At 60.2% G+C, this 14,990-nt stretch overlaps 3 protein-coding genes across 4 annotated transcripts; 1 reads left to right on the top strand and 2 right to left on the bottom strand.

Moving 5' to 3' along the window:
- The first annotated feature begins 5,381 nt into the window (after positions 1-5,381).
- Positions 5,382-9,390, top strand: MLST8 (MTOR associated protein, LST8 homolog). 2 transcript variants are annotated; one of them, XM_044233094.1, is made up of 9 exons: positions 5,382-5,644; positions 6,128-6,322; positions 6,493-6,541; positions 6,625-6,787; positions 7,174-7,249; positions 7,332-7,484; positions 8,313-8,437; positions 8,542-8,705; positions 8,816-9,390. In XM_044233094.1, exons 2-9 carry the CDS (start codon positions 6,194-6,196, stop codon positions 8,932-8,934), a joined length of 978 nt encoding a protein of 325 aa, XP_044089029.1. In that variant the 5' UTR covers positions 5,382-5,644; positions 6,128-6,193; the 3' UTR covers positions 8,935-9,390. The 2 variants fall into 2 exon arrangements, with proteins under 2 accessions (XP_044089029.1, XP_044089028.1); XM_044233093.1 differs by having other exon boundaries at positions 6,490-6,541.
- BRICD5 (BRICHOS domain containing 5) lies at positions 9,355-10,817 on the bottom strand. Its single transcript, XM_044233951.1, has 6 exons — positions 10,767-10,817; positions 10,472-10,624; positions 10,123-10,278; positions 9,947-10,048; positions 9,539-9,692; positions 9,355-9,449 (listed from the first exon to the last, which is right to left on the bottom strand). The coding sequence occupies exons 1-6, from the start codon at positions 10,815-10,817 to the stop codon at positions 9,355-9,357; spliced, it is 711 nt and encodes a 236-aa protein (XP_044089886.1).
- A 953-nt stretch (positions 10,818-11,770) lies between these two features.
- LOC122895683 (phosphoglycolate phosphatase) lies at positions 11,771-14,600 on the bottom strand. Its single transcript, XM_044233265.1, has 2 exons — positions 13,957-14,600; positions 11,771-13,850 (listed from the first exon to the last, which is right to left on the bottom strand). Exons 1-2 carry the CDS (start codon positions 14,594-14,596, stop codon positions 13,525-13,527), a joined length of 966 nt encoding a protein of 321 aa, XP_044089200.1. The 5' UTR covers positions 14,597-14,600; the 3' UTR covers positions 11,771-13,524.
- Between the last annotated feature and the right edge of the window lie 390 nt (positions 14,601-14,990).

Genomic DNA, 14,990 nt, shown 5'->3' with positions numbered 1-14,990 from the left:
CCTAACACTCCTCTTCCTACAGCCAGACCATCAAGCAGGTGCAGGAGGAAGATGGCCAGGGTTGGGGGACGGTGAGGAAGCAGCAGGCACTAGGATCCCCTGATCTAGGTGGCTGACCATCCCCAACATGGGGTCTTCCTTGGAGTTTAGGGAGCAAGTCTAGGTCTCCCAGCACATGCTGGGATCACAGGGGGTGGGGATGGGGATGTCCCTAAACAGAAAGACCCTTTCCTCCCATTCTTCATTGTGACCACTTCTGGGGCATCAGCTAGGTCAGGCACATTGGTGGTCACTTCACAGATTTACTGTGCCCATTTTACAGATGAAGGCTGAGGCTCAGAGAAGCCAATAAGGCCCTAGAATCTCAAGGTCATGAGTCTGAGCTTTGAACCCACATTTGCCTCGGCATTTTTCCCAGTTCTGCCTCTTACTGGGTCTGTTTTTCTGGTCACTTTTGTCTTTCTGAGCCTTGGTTTCCCCTCTGTAAAACAGGGGTGAGAATGAGAACGTCCCGTGAGTTGCTTGGGGATTACTTGCGATGGTATCCACAAAGCACTTTGCAGTCAAGCTTAGTAAGTGCTCACTAAGTGGCTTCTGTGGGTATGGTGAGATTCTTGGCTCTCTGCACGTGGGAGCGACGATATTTTATTCATCTTTGCATCCGCAGAGCCTAGCACTGTGCTTGACAAACAAGAAGTATTATAAAAAATACAAACGAGAAAATGGCTATCTTTCTGACCATCGTTCTTATGTTTGGCCAACTAAGGGAAAACACTCCAGACTGAGCCTAACATGTGCAGAGCTGGGGCAAGGGTACAAAACCGAGGCCCACACAACAAATCTTGGGATATTTGAATGTCATAAATCATGCTAATAACTCGGTAAGAAAAATATGTTCTATTCTCCCACCTTCACAAATATACCCTCACCATGACCTGAAAAGCCAAGTTCCAAATGAGAAATCTAATTCCTCTGGGTAACAAACTGGGCCTGCCTGCAGCTCCCCCACCCCCAGCTCTGTCCACACCTCACAGACAGGCACCCCAGAGTCACTCCCCGGACCTACAAGGAGGTATGTCCTGTGGAGTCCACCTTCAGGAGCACAGACCTGGAAAGAGCGCTGTGTACTGTACATTCTGCTGGACTCACTCTGCCAGGAGAAGGTAATGGCCTGGGAGGGCCCAAGAAGCCCGAGATCCGCTACCAGTCAGCCTGACAACTTTGGACAAGGCCCTGACACTCAGCTGCCTCATCTGTAAAATGGGCCGGCAGTTCTGCCCGCCACTCAGGGCTCATGGGAGGATCCACATGAAAACAGAGATGTGCGTTTGCCGGCGGTTCCCCCTAGCCAAAGGACAGGGGTTAGCTTGGCTGGGGGATGAAGAAACAGAGGTGTGGGACTTGGGCAGCCCTCCAGGAAGTCAGGCCTCCGAGAATCCCAGGAGGAGGGGCTGCTGAGCCAGCAGAATTGGCCAGACTCATGAGCCGGCGGCTGCCTCACTGCAGCTCAGGCTGGCCCCCTTCCCAGCTGCATGGCGGTCTCCCCTGGCGGCCTGTGCTGCCCCCGCTCCTGTCCACCAGCTGCAGCTGCCCCTGGTGCTCCTCCCCAGCGCTCCTCCCAGCCTCCCCCTGGCCAGAGCCCTGATGCCTGGCCCCTGCTGTGGGACACGGGGAGGACGAACATACCCTCCCCACGGGCTGCGGGGAGCATGCAGCACGTCAGCTGCCCGGGGTTGCTCTCGTTCTCATGGACGCCACCTCGGTAAAGGGCTTGGCTGGTGCTGGGTGCGTAAGAGGGGATCGACAACTATGGATGCCGGGCCCTCTTCTTACCCAGCAGAGAAGCTGGGTGGACTCAGGCTGGGGGGGAGCCCCGCCTTGTCTGTTCGTCAGCCTAGGCAAGGGACACATGCAGTCCCCAGAGCCCCACAGGAAAGGCCGACAGGGCAGGGCCTGACCTCTGAGACACAGGTGGGACTGCAGAGACCCGTAGGGGGAGTCCTCCAGCCTTCCTCCGCCCCACCACTCTCTCCTGCTCCCAGGTTCCTTGGGGGCTTCACACGGCTCTGGATGTCCTTCAGGTGCCGGAGTGCACAGAGCTCTCACTCCCCCAGCCTTCCGACCCCACATTCACTGCCGCTCCCAGAGCTGCCTCTGAGCCCAGCAGAGCTCTGGTACTCAGCACGGATGATGAGGACGGGCAAATGTGGGGGCTCACAGAAGGGGTAAGGTCAGCGGGGAGCTGAGCCGCAGGATGGGTTCCATCGTGTCCCGCGGGTACGAACTGCAACGTATGAGTCGGCTTCTCTGAGCCTCAGTTTCCTCGTCTCCCATTAGAAAGACCTGATGCATAATGCAGGAAAACGCGCAGCATGGTCTGGCGGTTCCTCAAGAAGTTAAACATAGAGTTACCATGTGACCCAGTAATTCCAAGGCTAGTGTACAGAGAAATGAAAACACGTACTTCAAAAGACACACTGTTCGCAGCAGTATTATTCATAATAGCCAAAAAGGGGAAAGAAATCAAGTGTACGTCAGCAGGTGAGTGGGTAGATAAATGGGGTCTAGCCACACGCTGGAATATTATTTGGCCATAAAAAGGAACAAGGCTCTGACACCTGCTAGCACCTGGAGGGATGCTGAAAACATGATGCCCAGCAAGAGAAGCCAGGGACGAAGTCCGTGTGCTGTGGGATCCCACGGATACCCAATACCCAGGATAGGAAATCCACAGCGACAGAAAGTAGACTGGTATTTGCCAGGGGCTGGTGGAGGGGGTTGAGTGGGGAGAGGCAAAGGGGAAAGACTGCACAGAGATTTTCTTTTGGGTTGATGAAAATGTTCTGGAAGTAGACAGAGATTAGTGATTGCACAGCACTGTGAACGTATTAAGTGCTACTGAATTGTTCACTTTTTAAAAAAGATTTTATTTATTTATTTGACAGAGATCACAAGTAGGCAGAGAGGCAGGCAGAGAGAGAGGAGGAAGCAGGCCTCCTGCTGAGCAGAGAGCCCGATGCGATGTGGGGCTGGATCCCAGGACCCTGGGATCATGACCAGAGCCAAAGGCAGAGGCTTTAACCCACTGAGCCACACAGGCGCCCCGAATTTTTCACTTTTTTTTTTTTAAGATTTTTATTTATTTATTTGAGAGAGAGACAGGGAGAGAGAGCATGAGTGAGGAGAAGGGCAGAGAGAGAAACAGGTCCCTGTGGAGCTGGGACCCCAATGCGGGACTCGATCCCGGGACTCCGGGATCATGACCTGAGCTGAAGGCAGTCGTCCAACCAACTGAGCCACCCAGGTGTCCCCGAATTTTTCACTTTAAAAATGGTGAATTTTAGAGGTGCCTCCCTGACCCAGTTGGAAGAGCATGTGACTCTTGATCTCAGGTTCATGAGTCTAAGCCCCAGGTTGGGTGTACAGATCACTTAAAAAAATAAATAAGGGGCACCTGGTTGGCTCAGTCGGTGAAGCGTCTGCCTCCAGTTCAGGTCATGATCCCAGGGTCTTGGGATTGAGCCCCAGGTCATGCACTCTTGCTCTCTGTCAAATAAATAAATGGTTCTTTCTCTCCTGCTCACCCTGCTTGTGCTTTCTCTCTGTCAAATAAATATATAAAATCTTGTAAAATAAGTAAAAAATAAATAAAACCTTAAAAAATGGTTAGCTTCACAGTGTGTGGATTTTACCTCAGTGAAAACAAAAATACCAGCATAATGCTTCCTACAGACACTACAAAGGTGCTGACCTTTGTGGCATGTAAAGAGGTATCCGGGTGCGCATCCTCAGTGGGGCACGGGTGACAGCTCAGAAGGGAGCGTGTAGTGGGGGTCGAAGCCCAAGGCTATTGTCCACACCGGCAGGATAGAGCATGGAGCCTCTGGAATGGAGAGAGGAGAAAGTCACACAGTTGGCAGGGGCCAGGGGTCTGGAGGGTAAGGGGGACCCATGAAAGCGTCTCGAATTTTAAAAGACCACTTTGCAATGTGAAAGACAGCCTGGATGGGGGCAGAAGTGCAGGCAGGGAGGTGGGGTAGGAGGCAGTTCTGGCAGAGGGGGTGACGGACGCCACTGGATCGTGCCAAGCTGTAACACGGGAGGGGCTCTGGCACACAGAAGGGGAAGCCGTTTGGGGGAGCTCCATAATGAGTGGTCTCGGCCATGGGAAGCAGAGCTGTCTGGGGACTGTCTATCAGGGAGGCGGGTCTGAGCTGGAGACAGGGCGGAAGGCCTCCCAACACGGTGGTACTGGAAGTCCTGGAGAGCGCACAGGCCCCTCAGTGTGAAAGGCATGCAGACACCGGAACCCTGGAGGGGACCAGGCTCTGAGGGAAGGCAGAGAAAGACTGGCAGGAAGCTGAGCAGCGAGGGAGATTTCAGGACCAGCACTGTCAATTGCTGCGCGGATGTGTCAAGATGCGAAAGGAAAAGTATCCAGCGGGCTTGTGGGTGTGAGGCCACCAGTGACCTTGCGATACTTCCACTGGAGAGCCGGGGCCAAAGACGACAGTGAGCTGAGGAGTAAGCAGGAAGTGAGGACACGGGAGTCAGAGAGGTGGGGAGAGCTGTGCAGAGTGTTTGCCGGAGGGGGGCCTCCGGGCTGCAGGGAAGGAAGGAGGGAGGCATGGAAGGGATGGGGGAAGGTTCCTGCCACCCAGAGCCTGGGGGCGTAGTGGAGATTTGAGGCCTTGGTCAAGGAGCCCGAGGAAGGAAGGGGGTTGTGTGCAGCTGCGTTTCTCAGCATCGTGGGGGGAAAAAAAGAAACGCAGGAGAGCTGAGGTCACAGTGCCTGGAGTGTGGGAGCGCTAAATGGCACAGGAGGCATGAGGGACCCCAGCTTTGGAGGGGTCACTGAGGCTGAGTGGGCAGACAAGCAGGTCAGGTCAGGGCTGAAGAGGACCAAAAGCGCCCAGACTTAGGACTGTCATGTCTAGCAAATAAAACTACAGAATGCGGGACGCCTGGGTGGCTCAGTTGGTTGGACGACTGCCTTCAGCTTCGGTCATGATCCTATAGTCCTGGGATCGAGTCCCGCATCGGGCTCCTGGCTCCTTGGGGAGTCTGCTTCTCCCTCTGACCTTCTCCTTGCTCATGCTCTCTCTCACTGTCTCTCTCTCAAATAAATAAATAAAATCTTAAAAAACAAAAAAAAACTACAGAACGCCCAGTTACGTTTGAATTCCCCATAAACAACGGGTAACTTTTTAGGGTAAGTATATCTCATGCGGTATTTGGGATATACTTATACCAAAACCTGTAATGACTCTTGCTTACCTGCAATTCAAAAGTTAACTGGGCGGGAGTCCTCCAACTTACTTGGGCATCCTAGCCGAGGGGTGGGGAGGAGGGGATGGAGGGGAGGGGTTGGTCCCGGCCCCGCCTCGGGACCAAGTTTGGAAAACGGGTAGCGGTCTGAAGGGTGCGGTGCCTGCGAGGATAAGGCTGCGGCCAGGCATCACGGAGGCCTCTACTGGCCCCTCCCGCCCCAGAACGTTGGTCTCGCCCCAACACCCCCGCGTAAGTCCCGTGGTGTCGCCTTAAGGGCCCATCGATAACTCTACGCTCGGCCGCAGCCTCTATCGATTCGCTCTCGCTCCGCTCGCCGTCCTGAGGCGCGGCGGAGCGCAGAGCCGCGTGTAAGGTACGGAGGGCCGCGGGACTTGGGCCAGAAAGCCGCCGCTGGGTGGCCGGGAGAGCGCGCGTGGGGAAGCTGGCCCAGTGGGACGAAGCCAGGGCTGTCGGCGGAGCACGGGGTAGTCCGACGGCCTGGCCAGAGAGCACCCCTCCCATCAGGCTCAGCCGCCGGCCTGCTACGCATGCGTAGCCGCTGCTTTCGGCTGTTTTCTCCGGCCCGTCCGCCGTCCTTGCGCATGCGCGTTCTGCCCCTGCGGCAGAGCGGCGCCCCGGGCGCGACTGCCCCCTGCCGGCGGCGGGTGGGGTTGGCGTCCCGGCCGGGTCCGTGGGGCGGGGAACGAAGCGCGCGCTTCCGCAGGTTGTCATGCGTTCCCTGAGCCTCTGAGCCTCAGTTTCCACATTTCTAAAATGGGAATGCTAATGCCTATCTCTCAGCAGCGAGTGGACTTAGAGAGTATTCCGTAAATTCTGCACACCCCTCTCTCTGCAGATGCTCTGAGCTTTGACCCCCGCCTTTCAGAAGTGCGTCCTGTGCGGGCGATTCTTCTTCCACACCATGAACACGTCCCCTGGCACAGTGGGCAGTGACCCGGTGATCTTGGCCACTGCGGGCTATGACCACACGGTGCGGTTCTGGCAGGCCCACAGTGGGATCTGCACGCGCACGGTTCAGCATCAGGACTCTGTATCCTTCACCGCGGAGGTGGGGAGGGCGGTGCTGGGAAGGATGCCTGGTGGGGGCAGCAGCCTGGGGAAAGGAAGGGGTGCCTCAGGTGGAAAGGCTGCAGCAGCCAAGCCAGATGGGGGCGGGGGCTTGAGGGCTCTGTTTGTCCTCCTCCTTAACAGACCTAGCAGGTGAACGCCCTGGAGATCACGCCGGACCGCAGCATGATCGCCGCTGCAGGTAGCTGTACCATCGACCCGACCCCTGATCCCTGCTGGGCTGGCCTGGGCACAGCCACCCTGCAGCTCAGCCTGTGTCCCTAGGCTACCAGCACATTCGCATGTATGATCTCAGCTCCAACAATCCCAACCCCATCATCAGCTACGACGGGGTCAATAAGAACATCGCATCTGTGGGCTTCCATGAGGACGGCCGCTGGATGTACACGGGGGGGGAGGACTGCACAGCGCGGATCTGGGACCTCAGGTGTGGGGCAGTGGGCAGGAGGGGCCTGTTGCCGGGTGTGCTGGGGTGGGGGGCCAGGCCGGGGCTGTCTCAGGCCAGGACCCTCCAAGCAGAGACCCAGATGGGGTTTTCTTTGCGGGTGATTTGCTGAGGGTGGTGACGAAAGCAGAGTAGGGCAGGTGGTGAAGCCCCACAAAGATGAGCCCAGTCTCAACCTGATCCTCCAAGGAGCTCTGGAGAGTGAGTCCCCCAAGCCCGGGCTGAGGGGCTGCTCCCGAGAGGCGGGGGGAGTCTAGCTGGTGTGTGGTGTGACGCCGCTGCAGTCAGCAGAGGAACGAGCATAAATGGCAGGAAAAGAGCGTCTGGGGGTGCCAGCAGCACCCAGTAGAGTGCATGTGCCCCCAAAGGTCCCGGAACCTGCAGTGCCAGCGGATCTTCCAGGTGAACGCACCCATTAATTGCGTGTGCCTGCACCCCAACCAGGTGAGGGGCGCTGCCAGGGCCGGGCACCATGGGGCTCTGGAAGGCAGGGGACTGGCCCTCCCTCACCTCCCCTGCACCCTAGGCGGAGCTCATTGTGGGGGACCAGAGCGGTGCCATCCACATCTGGGACTTGAAAACGGACCACAATGAGCAGCTGATACCCGAGCCTGAGGTCTCCATCACGTCCGCCCACATTGACCCCGATGCCAGCTACATGGCAGCTGTCAACAGCACCGTGAGTCTCGGGTGCGCGTGTGCTGGGGGAGGCTGGCTCAGCACCCAGTCCCTGGTCTTCCCGATTCCCTGCACATGGCTCAGTCCCCAGATGCTCCTCAGACTTCCCCCACCCCCCACTGGGCCTGCTTCCTCATCCTGGGCTCCAGATCCAAGCCAGCCAGCCAAGCCAGAAAGCGGGGTGTCGCTGCTGACGCCCCCTCTCACTACTGCACAGCTCAGCCAGCGGGCGTGACTTCCACCTCCACAACTTCTCGAGTCTGTCTACTTCCCTCTCCTCTCCGGCTCCTCCTGGCCCACGTTTGCCTCCGCTCCCCGTGCAGCGGCCACCCTCCCTCCTCACTGAGGCTCTGGCTCCACACGGCGCTCCTTCAGCGCCCGCCAACGCCAGCATTCCCTGCATAGACGCCCTGGCGCCCTGGGTCCTCGCCGTGGCTGTGGGACACTGCAGTATGGCCCCGCTCTCCCATCCGGCTTCATCTTCTCCCCTTTAAAGTCCCTTACCTCTCAACTCACTGGTCCCGTAGCATCCCCATGTCACCCTCCGGCTGTTCCATCTGACATGTCTCGCTCCCATCTCGTCCTTCACCCTCCTGCAAGCCAGCACCTTTCTGCTCGAAGGCCAGGCATGGCCTCTGGCTCTCAGCCTGCCTGGAGCTCCCTGCAGCCAGGCGCAACTGTGCCTGCCATGTGTCCTCAGCCCCCAGATCCCGGTGTGCAGCTCCCGGTGGGACGGCGGCCCCTGCATCCGGGTCTGGCCATGAGGGCCTCCCTTCCCAGGTGTCAGACCGAAGGGTCCAGGTGTCCCATGACCCCCCTCCAATTGCAGGGGAATTGCTACGTCTGGAACCTGACTGGGGGCATTGGTGACGAGGTGACACAGCTCATCCCCAAGACCAAAATCCCAGCGCACACCCGCTACGCCCTGCAGTGCCGCTTCAGCCCTGACTCTACGTGCGTAGGGGGGTCTGCAGAGGGGTGGAGCCCTTGCATGGCACCGGGGTGAAGGTGGGAGCGGCTGCTGACGACCCCACCGCTGCACTCATGTCTGCCCCTAGGCTTCTGGCCACGTGCTCGGCTGACCAGACGTGCAAGATCTGGAGGACATCCAACTTCTCCCTGATGACGGAGCTCAGCATCAAGAGCGGCAACCCGGGGGAGTCCTCGCGCGGCTGGATGTGGGGCTGTGCCTTCTCGGGGGACTCGCAGTACATCGTCACCGGTGAGCCCCTGCCTGCCCGGCCACCACCGCCTGGCGCTGGCCAGCTCCTACTGCGGTAGGCCCCAGCTTGGGGCTTCGCCCTGAGCTCCTGCCCCCATCCCTCCCTGCAGCTTCGTCTGACAACCTGGCCCGGCTCTGGTGTGTGGAGACGGGAGAGATCAAGAGAGAGTATGGCGGCCACCAGAAAGCTGTTGTCTGCTTGGCCTTCAACGACAGCGTGCTGGGCTAGCCCGTGGCCCCCTGGATTGCAGGCGGCTGTCCAGGGAACACCTGTGGACTAGGTGTGCTCAGCTGCCCAGGCCAGTGTGAACCCCTCGCCCTTGAGCCCGCTGTACCCCGCGGCTGGCTGTGACTGGCCAGGCCAGCATGCCCTGGGGTTCTCTCAGCTCCCGTTGCTTCTGTGGGTGTGACGAGGCCCAGAAGCCTAGCCAGCCTTCACTTGCTTCCGAAATTCCAGATCCACAGGGCCCACAGGGTCCCAGGCGGGGGCCCAACCCCAAGCCCGTGCTCTCCCCGCCCTGCCCATTTTGTGTCCTGAGGCCCCAGAGAACAGCGTCACGGCCAGGTGGAGCGTTTATTAATTCCCGCCCGCAGCCACCCTTCATGACCTGCGACGAGGTCGGCCTGGGGGGCTGGCCGGGTGCGGCACTTAGTCTGGGAGGTAATAAAAGCAGACAGACACGCAGATGTTGCTGGGGAAACAGATGTCGATGCACAGGTAGATGAGCCGCTGCCTCTGGGGCCCTGGGGGGAGGGGCCTGCGTGAGCCCCACACAGCTCCAACCCCTTCCGCCCGGGCCCCACAACGGGCCCCACAACAGCTCCTGACTTACCCTCTGCTCGGCGGGCCCAGTAAATGGGCGTCTTGCTGCAAAGATGCCGCACAGAGTCGCCCACCTGGGCAGGGTCCACCTCGCGGCTCCCCAGCACTGCCAGCAGCTCCTGGGCGTAATGGGTGTCCTGGCTGGGGCCGGGGGGCCCGTGGCCCTGTAGACGAGGCTCTGGTGGGCCAGGGCTTGGGGGTACCGGCGCTCCCCCAGGCTGGGGCCATGCCTGTGCGTCCCTGGGCATTTGGCCTGGGGCCAGCACCATCCTCAGCTCTTGTCAGCGGCCTCGGCAAAGAGAAGACAGGCCTTCTGTTCCCTGAAACCAGAGCTCCAGCCTGCCCCAGGCCTGGGCTGTACACAGGACCCTTTGTCTGCCCCCTGGCCCGGGGAGCCTGGCCGCATGGGGCTGCTTACCCTGGACGTGTTCACCAGCAGCTGTAGGGTCTCACGGTCTCGGGGCTCCATTGGGCAGAGGAAGCAGGCCGGGTGTTCCGAGGGGCGGTAACAGACGCAGCCCTAGGGAGGCAGGTGGGTGAGGCAGGGCCACCCGAGCCTCTGCGGGTGCTGACCACTCCCCCCATCCCACTCACGCTGTGCCCGTCGAACAGCACTGCCCAGCTGCGGTTGCTCTGAGCTGAGGTCACCCGGATGGTTGCTACATTTCGGGCCACATCCACCTGGGCAGTTTGATTGGACCGGGGTGCCCCAGGGCTTGGGGGGGTCAGACGGAGCATCTGCAGCAGAGGCTGAGATGGGGGAGCCAGAGCTCACTGGGCAGGCTGGGGCAGCCCCCGACACCACCTCCCCCTACCCCCCCCACCTCCCAGTGTTCCAGCCACTGCTCTGAGTCCTGGCTCCACTGGAGGGCTGGGAGGTCCTGGCCGTTCCTTCCCCTTCCCACTGTCTGTGCCCCAGGCCAGGTCCCCGGGAGGAGCGCACCTTGGGGGGACTGTGAGCAAAGCCAAGAAGTCCTCCGGCCACAGCCCCAGCAGCGGCCAGTGCCAGCAGCAGCAGCAGCAGCAGGCTGGGGCCCCTCCAGCCTGCAGGGCAGGCCTTGGCCTTCACCTGGGGGCACACTGCAGTCTGTGGGGTCTGGAACAGAGACTGGAGAGCAGGCTGGCTCAGGAAGGCAGGGGCTGAGGTGCATGAGGTGGGTCCTGCGCTCCCATCCCCTACCCAGGGCATGCCCAGCGTCTCCCGTCCTAGAGGGCACTGGGTGGTTGCAGGCACTCACCTGGACAAGCCCAGGCCCGGGGCTCTCCTCACCGCAGTGCCTCTGCTCCATGGCGCAGCCCTGGTGACAATGCGGGATTGTCTGCCGCCCCTTGGAGTCAGCTAGGGAAACCTTAGTACAGCCGTGATGAGCCAAGCCACCATCCCGGCCCCCTCCTCTCCTGGAGCCAGGACAGCTCCCCCTGCTTGGGGTGGAGGGTGTTTGTCATGGTGCCTGGCTCTCCCGACACCCGGCCTGTGCAGACTGGAGAGTGCGGGGCCCCAAGAGGGTGAAGAGCGCCACCAGCGGTCAAGGAAATCAAGTCCCATGGATTGGCACAAAGGGCAGCCCAGGCCCAGGCAGGACAACTTTAGAGTCTGGCTGGGGACAGACTTCATTTTCCTAAAAAGAGGCTGTTCCAGTGTCTCAGGTTATTCCTGGATTCCCAGGTCTCAGGCCGTCAATAAACGTGTTCCACGAATGCTGTATGGGAGTCCACGCTGCCTCTGTCCTAACATCGCCCATACCCCCGGCCACTTCCCAGCCCCTCAGACGGGCCGGGCCAAAGGGCAGTCCGCAGCACGCAGGATGGCTTCTTCGCAGCCAACAGGCCCATCCACATGCCCTGGGATGGTCAGTCAGGTCGGCCAGCCCCTGCCCTGTCCTGTCCACACTGGCTTTCTCTGCTCTCAGCTCACATCTCTGACTTCTCGGTGCTGTGGATTTCGAGTCAGGGCTCCTTCTGGCACTGGCAGGACGTGAGGGCTCTGCACCCCTTCACCCTGTTGCCCTTTCCTTTTCTTGGCTTTCCTTTGTGCCTCTGTCTTGCTGATTCTTCTGAAGCCAGCCCTCCGTGTCATGGGCCTGGGATGCGACGGCATCCTGGTGGTCAGCATCCCAGCTCTGGAACGAATCCCAGAATGCCTCCTTCTTAGACAGCAACGCCCCCCCCCCCAACCCCAGGCTAGGCAGCTGTAGCCTCTGCGCAAAGGCTGCTATCAAAACAAGGGCAAAGAACGCCAGAGTTAGCGCAGTTTGAGACTTTAATATGCATTTGGGTTCACACAGTGCAACAAGGGGCAGAGGTGGGGTGCACGTGGGCTCTGGGGGCACTGCCTGGCAGGACAGGTGGTGCTGCGTGCGCACCTGCTGCGTGCTCCTGGTGTGGGCGACAGGCCTGCTCAATGTCCAGACCCACCTTGGGCCGACCTCGCAGAGCCAACATCAGCACCACCAACTGCACAGGCGCTGGCTGCCCTCACGATGCCTCACAGCAGAGTCCAATCCCCAGACAGCCTGGGCCTGGGAAGAGCTGCAGGTTCGGGACACCCTTTATTGCTATGAGAACTCTGAGAATGAGGGAGCGAGTCCCCCTGCGGCTAGGAGAGAAGCTCGTGGGCAAATGCCACTGGGGACAGAGTGAGGCGCTAGGAAGGGGTCTGCCAAAAGAACAGCTTCCCAGGCCCTACCCTCCAAGTGCAGCTGGACGGTCCGCTCATCAGGTCAGCAACTTTAGGGAACAGGCAGAAAAAAGCCAGAGCCCTCTGCCAAGAACCCTTGGCTAGCAGATGGACCCTGCCAGTTTTCCCGCTGGCATCCAACAAGGAACTCCAGAGCCAAAAGAAGTGGCCTCAAGGACCACTGGCATGTAACCGCCACCCCAACTGAGGGTTCAGGAGAACAGGAAGAGACTGGATGTTTTGTGAAAGGATTTCCTGTTCCTGGGGACATCTCTTTCCTCCCCCACCCAGAGGACGCCCAGGGTGTCAGACATTTCTTGGCCAGCACGTGCCTTTAGCCGTGCTGCTGGGTGCGGGGCACGCAGACTTCTTCGGAGGGATTTTCCCTACGAGACAGAGCACAGCTATTAATTAACACACTTAAGATTCAATTCCACCGTTTCACAAAAGTTGTTCAAAAGTTTAAAAAAATAATTTTTGGTACCAACACTACTCTGAGCTCTCTGCACAGCTGCCCAGAGTTCAGCAAAGGCATCCACACTCTTGGCCACTCAGCTAACAATGTGCTCAGTCCAGATCAGCTGGATTTAAATGCACATTTGAGAAAGCTGAGGCTTAGCTGGACTGAGTTTACAGAACTCCGTGATCACATATAAGGTGTGGCAGCCCTGGGTATCTGAAACGGAACAGACACTTGATTGTGACATCAGAGTGGTTTTTAAGGAAGTGTGGGGCGGTGGTGAGGTCAGCACCCTGCACCCCAAGGACAGGGAGACAGCATTGGGAGCAGCGCTGTCCTCCACTCCCACCCTGCAGGTGAGGGGCTGGGACGCCACAGCAGGCTCCCCTGCAGATCACCACAGCAACAGGCCGTGCGTCTGTTTGTACAAGTTTCTCACAACAGTCAAAATCATCAGACCGCTCTCCCCTTTGGCCTGGAAGGGGGGGCCTGATCCCTGAATGAAATCTTCAATGAAACAGCTAACATCCCTAGACCTGCCCAGGGCCCATTAGCAGACTCGGTAACCACCCTGAGGTCACCTGAATCCTGGATGCTTAGCCTGTCCTTGTCAATGGCACGCGAAGCCCAGGACCCCCACAATGCCCTCCAGGTTTAAAAGTGCATCTTCCAATAGAAGCATCTGTAAACAATATCGCCCCCCAAACGTTTACTTCCAAGGTTAACAACTAGTGCCTTTACTTAACTCCAAGTATACTGTTTGAAGCCACCTAGCTGAGCGGATGCTTAAGCCCCACCTATTAATTTGGGTAAGTGGTTTTCAATTCGTTTTATTCTGGAGATTAAAGACACTAAATCTTTAACCTTGAAGGGCAGGCAAAAGGTCAGCTATGCTGTCAACATAGAAGTCAGGGACCATTTTCTTCTTAGACATACAGTCACTTTCCTGATTACTCTTCACATCCCCTAGAGTGGAAACTCCGGTGAGGGTCAAGATGGTCTTCAGGCCACAGGTGACGCCCAGGAGGATGTCCGTGTCCAGGCGGTCTCCCACCATGACGGTGCGCTCCGGGTTGATGCCGTACTCCTGGGACACGCAGTCGAAGATGAAGCGGCTGGGCTTCCCGATGATGTCGGCCTGGCGCTGGGCGGCCATCTCCACGGCTCGGACCAGGCAGCCGGTACCTGCGGGACGGAGACGTAGGGGAGGGAGGAGAGGGGAGCACCCGGGGTCAGAGGGGAGGAGGTGCCCGCGGCCCGCCCCCACCCCGCGCCCCTGGGCCGCACGGACCCGCGATGAAGCGGCCGTTCTCCAGTGGGAGCCGGTTGTCCATGTTGGTGCCCACGAGCAGGCAGCCGGGCTGCTGCAGGTAGCGCACCGCCTTGGTGAGCTTCATGTAGCTGAAGTGCGGGTCGAAGCCCACCACTACGGCGCGCACGTCGGGATCGAGCGGCGCGTCCAGCCAGGCGCCGGGGCCGTCGCCCTGCAGCGGCTCGGGCCCCACGCCCACGCAGGCGACGCCCACGGCCCCCAGCTCGGCGGCCAGGGCTTCGCTGCCCAGCACGTAGGCCTTGGGGGCCGGCGCGCCCGCCAGGCGCTGGCGCAGGTAGAGCGCGGTGCAGTAGGCCGTGCCGAAGACCTCGAGGCGGGCGCCGGGCCCCGCCGGGCCGCCGAAGCCCAGGCGCCGCAGCTTCTCGGCGTAGGCCTCGCGGGTCTTGCTGCTGTTGTTGGTGATGAAGCCCAGGCGCTTGCCGCGGGCCCGCAGCGCAGACAGGGCCTCGGGCGCGCCCGGCACGGCCGTCTCGCCGCGCCACAGCACGCCGTCGCAGTCGAACAGCAGCGTGTCCACGTCGGCCAGCAGCGCCCGGGCCCGCTCGGCGCTCAGCCGCACGCAGCGGGCGTCGTCACCGCCGGCCTCCGCCGCCGCCATGGCCGCCGCCGCCACCGGCCGCCGCCGCCGCCGCCACCGGCCGCTCCTTGCAGCCGCCCGCCGCCGCGCCCGCACCGCCCCCGGCGCGCTCATTGGCTCCGCTGCTCGCGCGCGCCGCCCATTGGACGCCGCCTGCGCCAATCCGCCCCCGCCTCCCGCGGGCTGCGGGAGCTCAGCGCCAACCGTCGCGGCCCGGGGCGGGGAGGCGGGCGGCCATTGGCTGATGGGCCCGGGGCTCCCCGCTGATTGGCTGGCAGGGAGCCAACCGGCATTCGGAGTGGAGCGTTCACTGCGGAAACGCTGCGGAGCAGCCCTGGTCCGGCGCTGGCCGTAAGGCTGCTGCTCATTGGCGGCCCCCGGGCTGCTCGCCCATTGGTGGCGCGTGGTCAGCTTA

The sequence above is a fragment of the Neovison vison genome, chromosome 14, assembly GCF_020171115.1.
Source record: "Neovison vison isolate M4711 chromosome 14, ASM_NN_V1, whole genome shotgun sequence".
NCBI lineage: Eukaryota > Metazoa > Chordata > Mammalia > Carnivora > Mustelidae > Neogale > Neogale vison.
The sequence above is the reverse complement of the archived record's forward strand: the minus strand, read 5'-3'. Positions and strand labels throughout refer to the sequence as shown.

Bases quoted from the DNA above. Each gene is read 5' to 3' on its own strand.
- BRICD5 (XM_044233951.1), bottom strand. From the start codon at position 10,817: ATGGAGCAGAGGCACTGCGGTGAGGAGAGCCCCGGGCCTGGGCTTGTC. The intron at 10,279-10,471 runs GTGCGCTCCTCC...CCCCCATCTCAG, and splicing joins TTGCTCACAGTCCCCCCAAG to CCTCTGCTGCAGATGCTCCG. The intron at 9,450-9,538 runs GTAAGTCAGGAG...CCCTCCCCCCAG, and splicing joins CTGGGCCCGCCGAGCAGAGG to GGCCCCAGAGGCAGCGGCTC.
- MLST8 (XM_044233093.1), top strand. From the start codon at position 6,194: ATGAACACGTCCCCTGGCACAGTGGGCAGTGACCCGGTGATCTTGGCC. The intron at 6,323-6,489 runs GTATCCTTCACC...TAACAGACCTAG, and splicing joins CGGTTCAGCATCAGGACTCT to CAGGTGAACGCCCTGGAGAT. The intron at 7,485-8,312 runs GTGAGTCTCGGG...CTCCAATTGCAG, and splicing joins TGGCAGCTGTCAACAGCACC to GGGAATTGCTACGTCTGGAA.
- LOC122895683 (XM_044233265.1), bottom strand. From the start codon at position 14,596: ATGGCGGCGGCGGAGGCCGGCGGTGACGACGCCCGCTGCGTGCGGCTG. The intron at 13,851-13,956 runs GTCCGTGCGGCC...TCCGTCCCGCAG, and splicing joins GAACGGCCGCTTCATCGCGG to GTACCGGCTGCCTGGTCCGA.